Source organism: Triturus cristatus, chromosome 6, assembly GCF_964204655.1.
Source record: "Triturus cristatus chromosome 6, aTriCri1.1, whole genome shotgun sequence".
Taxonomy (NCBI): Eukaryota; Metazoa; Chordata; class Amphibia; order Caudata; family Salamandridae; genus Triturus; species Triturus cristatus.
Genome location: NC_140589.1, coordinates 1,192,186,374 through 1,192,201,982, shown reverse-complemented (window position 1 = coordinate 1,192,201,982; position 15,609 = coordinate 1,192,186,374). Strand labels below are relative to the sequence as shown.

At 42.1% G+C, this 15,609-nt stretch overlaps 1 protein-coding gene across 4 annotated transcripts in view; it reads left to right on the top strand.

Annotated features, from left to right (window-relative positions):
• The window catches only part of SMOC2 (SPARC related modular calcium binding 2), a 1,475,178-nt gene that overhangs the window by 678,381 nt on the left and 781,188 nt on the right, over window positions 1-15,609 (top strand). For 2 of the 4 annotated variants that reach the window (XM_085612111.1, XM_085612113.1), the window contains exons 3-4: window positions 1,947-2,053; window positions 7,100-7,199. In XM_085612111.1, the coding sequence (XP_085468237.1) occupies window positions 1,947-2,053; window positions 7,100-7,199 (207 nt within the window). The remainder of the gene's footprint in view (window positions 1-1,946; window positions 2,054-7,099; window positions 7,200-15,609) is intronic. The other 2 variants (XM_085612114.1, XM_085612112.1) reach the window with 1 other exon arrangement.

Below are 15,609 nucleotides of genomic sequence, written 5' to 3'. Positions count from 1 at the left end.
GAGTTATGATCTTTACTAAATTATCTATGGCAGGTATAAAATACTTTAATAGTATTTGAATTAAGGTATTGAGTCTAAGTCCATTATGCAGAAGAAAGGCCCTTCTTCAAGCAGTATGTGTGGATCTATTGAAAAGGAAGAGAGTGATTTTGTTCTTGTTTGTGTTTATTATGTCGATCGTCGTCTTATGTATCTAAGACCCGTTTTACATGAAAAAGCTGTGAGAATGTACTTCAAGCTGCACATTTTTTAATTGATATTGAAGTCCAGTTTGGTATAATAAATTGCCTCACTGCTGCATGGAAGCAAATATTTTCAATGATTAGGCTAGTAATCTACAAAGAATGGCTATAAAAGCTATAAAAACGGATGTTGAATTACCTGAACTTAATAGCCGCTAATTACGAAAAGTAATTATTCATCATTTATATATATTTTATTCTTTTTATAGATGTATACATCTATACAGATTGATTGAAATCAATTATAGAGAAATCCATTAATGAATTTAGTATTGAAGACTATGAAATATCAAGGGTCAAACCTTACTGTGATTAAATTGGCTTACCAGGGTTGGCAATAAAGGCTTTTCGAAGAATTAAATCAGCTCTTGGCATGGCCAGTGATTTTGTTAATTGATGAAATTAAAAATGTAATTGCTTACCTATTGTAGCTGCTTCGCTTCCCTCTGAGATATTCAAAAGGCCAACTTTAAGTTCATATCATCGCATCTATTATCGCAAGATTCAGCCGTACCTATCTTCTCCTCTGTGCTAATGAAAGAATGTGGGCAAACAAGCCCTCAAACAGTCTTTCACAACAGGTATTTTCAAGTTTTCTATGAGTCACACAATAATACATTAACTACTAACACTACTGGGGGACCTAATGGAATCTCCCATTATGTTTCCTAGCTTGTGGAATGCTTTATATTAGAATGGAAGAAAATTGCTTCCAAGAAATGGTTAAGTTATAGAAAAACTTATAATAATATTCCTTTAAGGTATACCCCTATCTGCTGTAGCATGTAGAACTAAATGTACTTGTTTATATTGGAAAATATTATATCAATGCAAGTCATGATATATGTATGTGTAATGACAAACTCACATCACTGTTGTTGAAATCACCCGATGTGACCTTCCCCTCAACTCCGAATCAGAAGTACGTGGTCAGGCAGGCCAAGTGACCTTGGTCCAAAGCAACTGTTTAATAGATCACAGGTGGAGTGACACCTAACCCTTAGACAAGTGCGCAAACAGAAAACCCCAGATCGATCCCACAGATTGACAGCAACACCATAATGGTCTCAAGAGACTGGCCCCAATATAAATTGTTTGGCCAAAGTGGCGTCTGTTCCCAAAACACCATAAAGTCAGATGCCACACTGAGTTATGAGCCAATCAGAACACAGCATGCACACTACACGCATTGATCACATGCCCCACTACCTCCATCATTTTGTCCAAGCAGGGTCAAGACCCACCTGCTCTTCTTATCAAAGGACCATTTTTATGGCTCCATGACTAGGCCCAGATTCCTGTTCTAAAAATAATGTACACATTGTTATATTACAATTTGTGAAATGTATAAATTGACTACCAAAACCAATGTACTTTGAGACAGTCTTCAGACCCTGACTCTGTTGCCTGCTCTCCTGCCCACTGTGTTTAATTAAACCAACTGTTACTGTTACGCCAAACGCCTCTTGTCTTTTTTCAAGGTAAAGTCATATTCGAGCACCATACTTTTCCATGCTTTCTTTTCTATATTTAAGGTTTTATGTGCGATTTCTTATTTTTTATAATGATTTGTTATTGGGCTAGATGTTATGCATTGGTTTCTTAAATAAGAACAGGAATCAAAAGTGATCAAGTATGAAAAGAAATGTTGAACTGTACATAGTTTCACATCGTCTTGTATCTTGCCACATTCCTTCTCTCTAGAAGTTTCCAGATGTGTAGCAGAGAGAAAATATACCCAGGAACAAGCCCGCAAGGAGTTCCAGCAAGTGTTCATTCCAGAATGCAATGATGACGGCACATATAATCAGGTAGGTAGAACTGTTAATGTAAACTTGTGATCTTAATTGCTATATGATTGTAAGACCATATGCAGAGGAATGGTTTTTGCAGTGCACACAACCAAGTCCCTGATCTAAAATCTGTGTTCAGGGATTTAACATGGGCCTGTGGCAGGCACAGATCTCAGCATAACACTTATTGGAAGGTATGGTATTAGAAGATAGATATTAGAAAGTAGGTCTGTGTATGACACAGCTCTGGTTCCCCTACAGCAGTCCCTGCCTAGTCCAATGCAGCTGGAAGGACTGACACACTGTAGATATGAGACAGAAATGTGCCCCCTACCGTTGCTGAATATATGCTTTACTTTACGTGAAATGCACATGCAGCAGAGTACCAATACATTCACTCGTAGAGACCTGTGAAGGCCCATGCTTATCAATGCAATTCATTGGGTGACATTAGTGCATGTTTGAAAACCTGCAGACATCTGAAGACCCCAATCCATGTACCCTCCTAAGGGAATCCATTGCACAATAAAGCACAGTCACACATCTGAGAGTGCACTATTTGCACATGTTACTTGGCCTTCCACAAAGCTACAGGTCTCAGTCCTGTATCAGGGTCTGTGACCATTTAATGTGTTATTTAGTCACGTATAAATGTGTGACTGTTCAAGGCGAAGAGTTTAGCCCTTTGAGTCAGTAAAGGGGAGTCAAGCTACATGTACACTCATATTTTAGCTGTCTCACCTGACTAATATTTTCAAACAATGTCATAATAAAAATAAACACTGATACACAGACATAAAGCAGGGTTTTGCCAGCCCTCTTCATCCTTTAGTTTGTTCAAGTGCCTTGCACAGTTTGCCTCCACCCACCAGAGAATACAGCATGGGGCAATAGGTCAACCCACTCTATCCACTGGCAGTCTTGCACTGTGAGTAACTGCATTTTACCTGATTATGTGCACAGCTGCACTTCTGTGCCAATGCTAGTGCGTATAGGCTGCTCGGTCAATCCTTTATTTTTTCATATTTGCCGCCTTGCATAGGCTTGCAAAAATATAAAATACAAAAATTACTCCCTTGCCATGGCCTGGCCTATTGGCTTTGCCAATGCGTGTTTCTATTAGCGTCTATTACTAAAGAAAAACACAGTTCATGAATAGTCATCTCAACATTTAGCAGCAAACCTCCTTTTGCAACATGCAAACCTTCTGTCACTGTATGCTGTTGAACAAAAAATAAATTTTATATTCGGATTAAATTAATAAAATAAATTGACAACGCAGGCAAGTGCTCAAACATTTATACTCATACCATATCCTACCAAATTACTCAGATGTACAAAACTTGGATTTTAGTTTGTAGGAATTCCTCAGCATTATAACCTTTGAGCAAACACCATGTTTTTGATATGATTGCATGGCCTTCATGTGTAAAACAATGTGCACAACATCAATTTATGACATTCTCACTTGCTGTACAAGAGCAATTTTGTGAGAAATGTGGTTATTGGCTGAGGGGGATGTTAACTCTTCTCAAGCAACAACCACTGTCCTTGTGTCAGGGTGAACCAGAAAAGTCACTAAATTAACTTGTGCTTAACTCCCTGGTAGTGTGGAACAAAAGCAGTCAGGCTTAACTTAGAGGCAATGTGTAAAGTATTAAGTAGCACACCAACCGTGATAAAGTGAGAGCACAACATAATTTAAAAAAATCAAAAACCAATTTAGAAAAATAGATTATGCCTCAACAAATAAGTTGAGACCAAAACAACAAAAATCTAATCAGTAGAACTGGAGATATTGAATTTTAAAGGTTTAGATTAAAGTAGTGTTGCAGAGATTCTGCACATATACAGAACTATGCGCAGGAAACCAGTGTGTAGTGGTGTACCAAAATACCCACCTCAGTGCCCAGTGTCCCAATCCGACCTAGCTATAGTGTCTCATTCATTCTCCGTACTACAGCGAAGCTACCAATGATTAGACTTCCTAGAAAATGCTAATCCGTCCCTCTCAGGATATGTGGGAACAAGAGCACTCTTTCGTTCAAACTCTCGTACTTGTCCACAACATGAGTAAATAGAGCCAAGGAATAGTTTAAAATGTTTATTTTAACTGACGTGCTCTATAATGCAGTACACAAGCCAATTCTAGCAACAATATGCATAAGATCAAACAAATCAGCATTGTTACAATTCTATATAGAGCGAAAGGGGAAATCATATTATAATGATGGTGGGAACAGGATTATAGCGCCTCGCCACCCTCCCCGTGCTAGAAACTAGTTTATTATAATTATAGAAGACCTCCAGGCTTTGTCAGGGGGACCCCATACCTCCGAGTTCAGATGCAGGAATTTACATCTCCAGACAAGCACAGCTCTTCTATCCTGGAAAGCGTTTTCCAAGTGTGTTAACATGCATGCAATGCAATATTAAAAGCACCAGATTTCCAGGTTTGCAGCTGTGTTCTATGTTAGGGCTAGGGACGTGAGACTGACCAAAGCAAATCAACAGACCTCATTGTTTTTCTACCTTGAACACGCTGTACAGACGAAGAGCAGAATGTTCAACTAGATATGTGAAATGCAGACAGTTCTCATGTGAAAGCGAGCAGGTAAAGTGTTTACGAGAAATGTGGCATGTAGTAACGTGAGCAAATGCGGCAAAATGGCGGCCAAGCATATCTAACTTATGCTAACTTAGCAATGTCCGCAGGTGTGTCCATATCCTCACTACAGTAGCACCAAAAGGTACAAAGCGCATACTGAGGGTATCTGGTTGTGCTCGACCGTGACAAAGCCACAAGTTCAGGCCAACAGCGATAGAGAACAGGTTGGGCACAAGACCAATTTTCGCCCGCTGAGAATTGTACCTTACTTCCTTGGTGCAAGATCTGCGCGTATTTGCTTTGTGAGGTTTCACCTTGACCGGATTCGGCTTTGTGTTACTCTGCGTCAGTTCCAATGAACCTGTTAGCTGTGTGGTGAAGCTTTGCAGGGCTTTGCATCAGTCAACATCAGTTCCAATGAGGCTTTCAGCTGTGCGGCAAAGCTTTGCGGGGCTTCATGTCACCCGGCGTCAGTTCCAATTAAACTTGCAGTTGTGCAGAGAGGCTTTGCAGGGCTTCACATCGCTTCGCACCATATTCGGTGGAACCTTCAGTTTGGTCAGGAGGAGTTCTCTCTGGCGCCAACCAATGGCCAGGACCTAGGCAGGCTCCTCTTGGGAAATGGGGACTAAGGTAAGTATAGTTGCAAGTCTAGGCATGTCCAGTGCAGCAGGTCATCTGTGCAGCTGTAGGGAAGCCTCTGGAGCTTGTTGTGTCCCAAATGACTCAGAACAAGAGGCCAGCCAACTGACCCTTGAAGTCACCCAGCATGGGATGAGGGCACTCTCAGAGAGCAGGGCAGGCCTCAAGATGCACGGAAGTCCTCAGGCAGCAGGGCAGTCCTTCTGCTGTAGTGCCCACAGGTCAAGGAGTATTCTGAGGGTACATTGAGGAAGTTGGTCTGAGGGTGCAATATTTAAACTTGGTGTCAGCTTTGAAGCGGGAGAAAATTCTAGATTTCCCCCACATCTGGTTCTGGAATTTCCTTCTCCCCTGCCCAGGCTCAAAGGGTTCTGGGTTAACAATAGCCTGGTGGCATGTTCTTTGTGAGTGTACTGGAAGCAGCCCCTTTGAAATGTAATTGGGAAATGGAACAGCTCCGACCCTCCCATCCTCGCAGAATGGCCCATCCTGCCAACTTGCTAAAAGTAGCATTTCCGGAAGTGTGACTTATAATCCAACTTTGCCCTTAAAGAAGGCTGTAAAAAAATTCATTAGAGTGTAAACATGACATTCCTACCTGCTCCCAATCAAACGTTATCACTTATTAAACATAATAAGGTAACCCAATGTAATCCTATGGAAGAGGTAGAGCGTACAGTAGTGAAAAACGAATTTGTGAGTTTTTCACTACCAAGACATGCAAACCTTAAAAGTACATGTCCAGCATTTTAAATACACTGCACCCTGCCCTATGCACTGACTAGAACCAAAGCAGCATAGTGTTGAGCCCATATACCCAGCTAGAGCCTGGTCTACACATAAATAGTGTACAAAATACAGATAGTTCTAGATTAGAAGGATGGATTCAAAAGTATAACTTTACCAATATTACCATGTTAATTGTTATTGGTAAGGATTTTTTTAACCTACTTGAAATCTTTCAAAGATTTTTCTCTTTACATATAGACCTGAATATCGTGTTTTATGAAATAAGGCAATACACATTGATGCAGAACAACGTTTTCAATTTGCCTTAGATCAAACCAAAGAAATTAAACAACATATATACTGTGCAAAAAAAGACAAAGAGTTGTGTATCCAATGTCTCTGGTTATTTGGATCAGTGATCCTCAATGACTTTGTCTTTGTCCGGATTGGACTGTGGGTGTGGTTGACCTTATGGTAACTGATTATGTTTCTTGTCTTAGTGTACTGTTGATTTTTCTACGTAGTATTCATTACTGTGATTTGACCTTTAATGCGTGCTTTAAAAAAACACACCTTTGTACTGTAACTGCACACATGCTGACGGAACTCATCAGTAGAACTCATCAGCAGAGGCTGGACTACTTTGTTTGACGAGGAATGTATTTGGGGTTGAGTGCAAATATACCAATTTAGTGTATGCAGATGATAGCTGCAACCGAGTGCCCAAAAATTGACAACAGGCAAGGAAATTGTTGTCTACTGCGCTATACAAAGCCACATTACATAAGTGAGAAATAGCCCTCCTATCAAGGGGAAATTATAGCTACTAATTCTGCATCAGATAATGAAAATGTCAGCATATAGTGTTTTATTTAATAATAGATGTGAAAAAGATAGTCATAATAATTCCTGAATTTGAATCAGATTAGAATAATTTCTCTTCATAATTTTGAAAAAAGAAACTTTTGGGTAAATGTTTGCTTATTGAAAATCCAAATGAATTTGGACTTTTCCGTATCTGCTGAAATTAAATATTTTTAAATTGTCTACACAATTTCCTCACTCCTAACATGGTTTCTTAATAGGTGCAGTGTCACAGCTACACGGGATACTGCTGGTGTGTCAATCCCATTGGACGTCCAATCAGTGGCACAGCTGTCTCCCATAAGACTCCAAGATGCCCAGGTAGGTTCAACTATTTCTACTGAAACTTCCTGAAAACAAATAATCAAAACTTTGTAGATTAGTCTACACAGGGTATGATTTTGCAAAATCTGCTTTTCATATTAACCACTGTTTTTTGCGTATTTGTTACAAAACCTCTAAGAACTGTAAGAATATTTAATGGAAGAGGTATAATTGGTGCTCAACCGATAGTTGAGTTTTTTACTGGTCTTTTTTTAATGGTTTTACACACATCACGTCGGGCAGTGAACCAGACCATCGGTTGTTATGTCTAGAATGAAGGGCTAAAGAAGGTGCGGATTTTGTGGTACTATAATGAAGATTTTTTTCATTGCATTTAAAAAATCAGATTATTGAAATCTATCATGATGATGGGTAAAGAGGTTGGTAATTGTAACATTTTCCAGAGCCTGCCTTTTGTTTAGTGCTAGTATTTCTGACAGTTTGCTTGTGTTGGAGTTATGTTAAGCAGAGAGCTGGACTTTTCGGTGATTGGTCGCGTGAGAGTAGACATGAAATTGGGATCTGTGTGGCTTATGTGTGCGTAAGCTAAGCTTTAGCCATCTACTGAGGTATTAATTTTGAATGAGACAAAATCTGGACATTGAAAGATAGAACTTTGTTGGAGATGCCAATGAGGAAATCATGCAGAAATTAAAACTCACATTACCATGACATAAAATGTAAATATGCAAAAGGTGAATAGATATATGTAATCAGCCAAAGTGTCTACAATTTGTATATGTTATAAACAGAGCAATGAGCTGTGCACTAAAGATCCTAGATGAAAGATTGATGGCATCAGAGAAATGAAGATAGGGCACACAACTATTTAGTGGGTTTTAGCATGCCCGTTAAGATAATTTTTGTAGAGAGAATGTGTACATTATTCCACTTAGATGGGATTAATTATTACTTCCAGTTGAGCCGGACCGATCCTGATTCCTTGCGGGGTGCCCTTATGGCAATGTTCTCAAACAAGCCAAGTGCCTGGATGAAGTACTTGAAACTAAACGCTTCAACATTAAATCTGGATTTACCATCGCTGGCGGCTCTCCAAATTAGCAAATCACAGCTAAAAAGCAAAGTAAAGATACAAGCTAAGAAGATCTCTAGGGATCTGGAGCTAATTAAGGCAAGAAGCATTATAGGTGCTGAGGAGCTTGTAACATCCCACAAAATCTTTCTTTGCCAACCATATTTGAGAGTAGCAATTAGAAAGCATGCATTTAAGAACATTTTATGTTATGTTATGTTATTGATACTTATTAAGTGCGACAAATACCCGGAGGTGTCCTGGCGCTAATCATTTAGGCTACTGACTTTACCCATTAGGGAGTACAGGGCACACTGGAATAACTGTGCAATGACACAGGAACAATGTAGGCTGTGCAATTATCACTCTGAATCAGCTGCCCACATCGTATGTTGCTGTGCAAGCTTATCACAACATAGACGTAGGTATCTGAGGCCTATCCTTATGCAAAACGAGATAAGATCATGCAAGGAAGCACTACTATTCATACATATATCTGCCACTCCAAATGACCTAGCACAGGTTGGCAAATTATTCGCCGAAGCGGGCAGAATATTACGAGAGTCTGGACCACCTTCAGGGGGACCCGATTATTTGCACAAAATCCTCCATGGAGTTGCCTCTGTTCCGCATGACAGTATCCAGTAGAACTGCAGCACTTGGAGTTGATACTTTTTTTGAATGAGCTTGAACATGCCGACTTCTAACTGTTAAAAGACTTACGTTCCATCCCGCTCCAAACACTGAGGAACTTTTATAGATTTTGCACAGATTTGTAACGCATCATATTTCCTTGTAGTTCAGACTATTATTTTCTGTCTGTGAGAGCCATTCGGAGGGGCAGAACAACTAGGCTGGCTAACCACATAACCATACCATCCTTCTCGCCACAAGGACTTAATACAGAGACACACAAAAAAACAAGCATTGGAAATGCAATAGGTCTTGCATTTCTTTGAGTTAGAGCTATTGGCATTGTAGATGGCAATGTATTTTATTTGTATGTTAAGAAGTGTATCTATGTGGTGTGTAGTGGAGTTATGTGGGTTGGGTTGGATTAGTTGTGGAATTGTGTGGTGTGGAGTGAATTTCTGTAGTAGAATTATGTGGCATGGTGTGCTGTGGAATTATGTGAATAGAAATGTAGTATTGAGTACTGGAATTAAGTGAAGTGACATTGTGTGCAATGCAGTGTAAGTAAGTGGAATGGTATCTTGTGTTGTTCAGTGATATGTAGTGGAGATTAATTTTGTAGTATGATGTGGAAGTGTGTGGTGTGGATTAGATGTATGTGTTCTTATAGCTTTGGACAGGAATCATTTAACTTGTCACCCTTGTAGAAGTGTCATGGTAAGTAGTTATTGGTTGTGCTGGCTGGGGCAATGGGTGGTGAAAGCTGCAGTGGCCTCCTGACAAGGCCCCTGGCACTTCTGTTTTTTGCTTGCAAATTAGCACTGATAAAGAGCAAATCCAGACTCCATACACACTTAAGACTGCAGTAACATTGTCTACCAACTGAATTTTAGCCCCTACACAACAACAGTACGTCAGTGTTTGCCTCATAAAGACCCTTCTCATTCACCCACCACAAGAAGGCTCCCACTCGCAAGCCTTAGAAAACTGCTCTACAGGTTGAGAAACACTTACTCGTAAAAATACCTTAATGAAAATAACTCAGTTCACAAGTGTCAAATTTGCACTTGCACGTGGCTGGTTGAGGAGAGATGCTGATCCGATAAACAGAGGAGAAAAAGAGTGGCTGCTAAAACAAAAACAAAAAAAATCAAGACCTGGCTCTTCCAATGATACCTGCAGCACAGCGCATGGATACCTCTCTGGTGATTGATTAGTCGAGCTCTACAAATAACACTTGATTGAAAGTTGGTAAAGGGAACTCAAATGAAGCGTTTTTCAAAACAATACATAACTGACACCAAGAGAGAAATTCATAAGGTTACAACAGCTAACCGGAAGCAACAACCCCATTACAAAATGTTATCACAGTAAACCAAATTATACTCGTGGTCGCACCGCCTACAGATGTCTTCATCCACCTTCTCCAGGCTTCTTTTGACCCTCTGACGCACCAAGAAATATTTTGTTAATTGTGAAACACGTATTATTCATTAGCTCATTTGTGGAGTACAATCTACCATTATTAGTACGATATAGCAAAGTCTTCTGGTGGTGCGGGTATGGCCTATAGAAACGTTTGCATCGCACACCGAAGCCCGAGTCAGTTTTGTGTAAGGAAGTAGTCAGTACTTTGTCAGTTTTAATAAGTGATGGGATGTTTGGCAGAGCTGTGCCATACATCCCATCAGTTAGTGCAGGTGCTATTTTCCTGGACTATGAAAAATATTACGCTTAAATCTACAGTCCCTGATGACAATCCTACTCACATGTTTAGTGCTACCACCAGGAAGAGGATCGAGATGTTAATACCCGGTATGACGTCAAGTCTGCTACCCTGCCAAAAGCTGGCGTGTACCTGCGCTTTTTGATGACGATTACAGGCTAGCCTTTACCCTGCTGGGCAGGTGAAGGGGGCTAATGAGATAAACAAACATAATGTGTCGTGCCCGCCACTTAGGAGCCTCTACGGAGTCCACGACACTGTGACCCTGGAGGAAATGTCATTTGTCCAGTCACAGGTGTTCTCTGCTGCGCCGGTTCTCTGTGGGAAGCAAAAACACATGAGCGTGCGCGTTTCTCTGACACTGATTTATTTCATTCTTCCGCTTACTTATTAGAAGTGAAGTCCTGCAAACTTGGATGAACGCACGCATTTTAGTGGTCGGAGATTGCTTGCAGCGTTTCTCAGTAGTGTCTACCAACTTTGATGCGCTCTAAGGTTTCAAATAGCTAGATAAGAATATTTACATTTTAAATAGCTGCGAATGTTGCTGCATACTGGAACAAGGAGGCGCAATAGGTCAAGAATCACACAAGTTGATGAAGTGGGGAGCCCGGGATCCCAATCTAGGTTTCCTTTTTCGAGAAGCACACTTTCTGCTCTGCCCCAGCTCAGCTCAGTCCCCACGGTCACTGTGATCTAAATGGAGAATTTATTTACTTTATAACCTTAGAAAAATGTTACTATTTATAGACTGTTTTAAGAGCGAGGAAAAAAGATTGCCTCAGCTATGCGTGACCCTTTCTTCCAGGGATCCATCTGTTGAGTGTGAGCGTGGGGGTTGCAGACTTCGCCGCAGGCTCTCTTAGGTGTATGTACCCTGTTTAGTGACCTCTCTATGCAGGGAGAGACCATTGCCTTTATCCTTGGGGACCCTCTCCTAGCCTCTCATACCCTTCATGTGAGATGCATGCAACCTTTTTCTCACTGATTTATTGACGCACCACCTTCCACCCCGGCCCCTGCATGTGGGATGCAGAGCCCTGTGGTTCATTTCCATGGGACCATCTGTCTTGGGCGCAAAGGCCGGAAGCGCCCTCTCTAGGGCTTTGCCTGTGTGACGCTCAGTCCGACGCCCGCTTCCCTCATCCTAGGGCCTGCCTGTATAGTGCTGCTCACCAAGATCCCCCTCCAGGCTCCATCGAGGCCCACCATGGGGTGCACATTCCGTTGCCGCCCCACCCTATTTGTACTGTAGAGTACAGAGCCACTGCCCCTTTCTCGTGGCCTGTGCGGCATAGAGCGCAATTTCTCTGCTTGTACAGAGCAGCCCTCCAGTCTCCACTAATCCCCTCCCTGGGCTCTCATCTGTGGATTCCAGGGGTAATGTCCCTACACGAGGCCCCGCCTGTCGAGCGCATCACCCATGCACTTCTCCGCTCGGCATCGGTTCGTACCAGTCCCGGCTCCCTCACACCCTGCCACTTTCAGCTTTTATTCACAGACAGCCCCTTCCTCCGGGCTGAGGGTAGTGCGGGTGGGCGTTCTGCTCAATGGGACTTGGGAGTCCCCTCCCCGCATATCATCCCTAGTCCCGAGTGCTTTAACGCCAATTAGGGGCGGCTGCCACATGGCCCCATTGAGCGCCGCCGGCCCCAGCATACATCTGCCTAGAAATAAATTTGAGGCAGGGAGCAGGTGAATGGCCGGGAGAGTGGCCCTCCTGGAGAGGGGGGCGGGGGGAGCGATAATTGTATGGGGCGCTCAGAAGCAGTGCCTTTCTGACTTTTATGTGCACTTCGACAACCGCAAGACCTATGGCATTGAAAACAAACCTCCACCATTGTGCCGGCTGCTTCAAAGCGAAAGCGGGTGTGGCCGCTGAATGCGTCGTGGTGCTTGAGATAGGAGAAACTCAGTAAATAAAATAGTACACATATCATATAACAACCAAGTAAAGGGGCCAGTAGCCATGGGAGGCCACAAATGAAGACATGGCCATACTAAGGAGGGACTAACAAGCCCATTTAGGAATCAGAAGCCAGCATTTAGAAGGACAAAGACACAAGCCAATGAAAAATATGGGCGGGGGAGTGGGAAGGGCTTCTCTCCCGTACTGAACTACCCCAGATCATCCCCAGAGCAGCGCTTGCACGTTGGTTGAGGGCTGGACCTAAAAAAGGAACTAATCCGACATGACACTCCTAATTTCCTGTTAAAAGTTTACTTATTGCTGTCAATGATGGTGGCTGCTTTAACTACTATCAGCTCCATGGTTTTAACACTGTTAATCTTCTCTTGACAATTAACTCTTTATATCATGTTTTATGTTTTATAGCGACAAATGATTCTTATGTTTTTAATTAACTAACCAATAACATTTTTGACTGACTCATTATTCCACCATGTAGAATTTGGATCTGGAACTGTTTCTCTTGAGGTACTTAATTTATATCCCCAACTCCTGTTTTTATGTATGAATTTTTACTTATTAGATGATGATCTGGGAGATTGATGTCTGTCTAGAGCAGGCCTCACGTACATAAGAGACAATCAGGGACATATAAGTCCTGAACATTGTTAAGATACGTCTGCTTGTGGACTTGCTCAATTAAAAAAAATAGCTAGAGGAGTAATATTTTTAATGAAAGAAACGAAACATGAATAAATAAAACATCAGACTGAAAATGAAGTAGATCTCAGTTTCAATCCGTATTCCAGGACTGCTGGGAAAATAAATCCCCCTCAACTGATTTTTAACATATATTTTATACATTTTGTAGAGGAAGTTTTTCACACAGACTGTGGACTAAAATACTCAAAATGGAAGAGAGGAAACATGTACTGATCATTACAATTCTGTTTATTAAGTGAGTTAGCGTCATTGGTGAATTCATGGGCAGGCAGATCAAATGTTACCATACATTTGGAAATCACTAGGAAATAGTTTATAGTTTTGGATAGATTATTCTTATTGTCCTAGCTGGAAAATAAGCAGTTCTGATCCCTCACACTGTTATAAGAAAGAAACAAGTGGGGAAAGGGTGTTGTCAGTATAATCATCCAGAGCATATAGGGTTGTAGGCTGGTGTGTCTTCAGCGATCGGTGCACTCCAGCAGGTTTTATAGATTGCATGTATTGTCATTGTAGAGAGTGTGGAGTGGATTGATCTAAGTGAAATGAAGCTTATAGTGAAGCTAAGAACATTGTTGGAATTCATTTTTTAGGTCTCGCCTCGCAGCACACATGCGCTGCTCTACAAGACTTATTGTAAGGGCTTCAAAAAGCTCACCACACACATGCTCGTGCGTGTGTGGACTATTGCTTGCGGTTACCCACACGGCGCCATATGTTTTGAATTATCTTGCCCAGACACGGGCACGATATTTCAAAACATATGGCCTGGTGCTCGCTCTTGCGCACACCACTCGCGGGATGCTGCATTCCTTGTTAATCCATTATAAACACAGCGTGGACTCCTGACCTGACAAATTTGGTCTAAAAGCACAGGCATGCGATTTGCTCGGCGATTATTCATGCACACTGCAACGTTTGCACAACAGTGACAGGAACCGCGCTGAGTACATTTTGCACACGGCCTAAGGCAGATGTTTGCACTTTCGCACCTTATGATCTGAGGCATGTGTTTTTGTGGGAAGCATGTTTGTTCTCAGCCACTTCCACCTTCACTTGGCCTCTTGGGCAGCAGCCAGGGTGTTCCACAGCCGCCCCCTCCCTCATGCTTGGAGGACCGGCCTACGTGCAGGATTGTCTGCTCCCATGGGACGCTGCCTCCAGGCCCCAAAATGGGGCGGGCTCCCCTCTCCGAGGGTACGACTTGTTTAAACACTAGGGCACACCAGGAGGCCTGCCTCTGCCTAAGAAAAGGGCTGTGACGTCGGCCTCCTCCCCTCTCTCATGTAAGACCCAGTTGTGGCTGGATTTCTCCCAAGAAGGAAAACATGTTTACGTTCAGGCTGTGCCGGAAGTGTGCCGCTTGTACCCCGTAATCTACGTGCCCTGCCGCACAGATGCGTAGACCGAATGTGCACGCGCACCTGGGATCGATTTTTGGAGACGGTGTGTGCTTAGTGCATGTCGGAAAATGAATATAGGGACTTAGTGCTGGATGGCTGCTTATTTGCCAACACCTGTTTTGTAACCCTCAATCTCTTGCTTTAGAATGCTGGTGAAGTCAGACCGTCCAAGAGGGGGGTCCCAGTTAGTCCAATGGGGTGTGAACAGGTTTTGGCAGTGTGGTACAGGTTCGAAAACTAGAGCATTCCATTTAAACCTATAGAGGCATTTTCTTTGTCAGGCGGATGAATATTAGTAACAAGCATTGGCATAGCCAATAGGTCTCGCCTTTAGGACCTTATAAGTGTTTAGTTATCCAGCACAATATCCTTTGTGCAACAACATCAACTGTTGCATGGCTAAACACTTATAAGGTCCCAAAGGCGAGACCTATTGGCTATGCCAATGCTTGTTTTACTTACTTCCCCTATCGTACAATTTGATGATTCCCTCTCCTTATCCAACAATAATGAAGTCATTTTCATGTTCTTAATCCACAATGCTTACTCCCCTATAACTCTTCACCGTTTCTATAAACTTGCCAGAAATGTATTAAAGGTTGCGCCCTAGGTTTCACTTCTTGTGGGTTTGCGCACATTGGTCATTTGGAAACATTCAGGCAACTCTTATTTCGTTGTAGGTCGTTTGAGAATTTGGACAACAAACAGATATTGGTAAGATAATACCTTAAGTCTCAATAAAGTAGTGGCTGAATTGAATTCATCTGACTGCAGCTTGCTCAAAGCACCATTTGTGACAGGAAGATCTTGGTGCAGTGCTTTGGATTAGTTTTGCCTCAGAAGATATGCTTCTAATGTCTGCCACCTTTCATAATTCTACTCAGACAATTTTGACCCAGTTTCTAGGTTTTCATGAGTGCCACAAGATTGGTATATAATGGAGCCAGAGAGTCAGGCATGGTATGTAACCTGATGTGTTG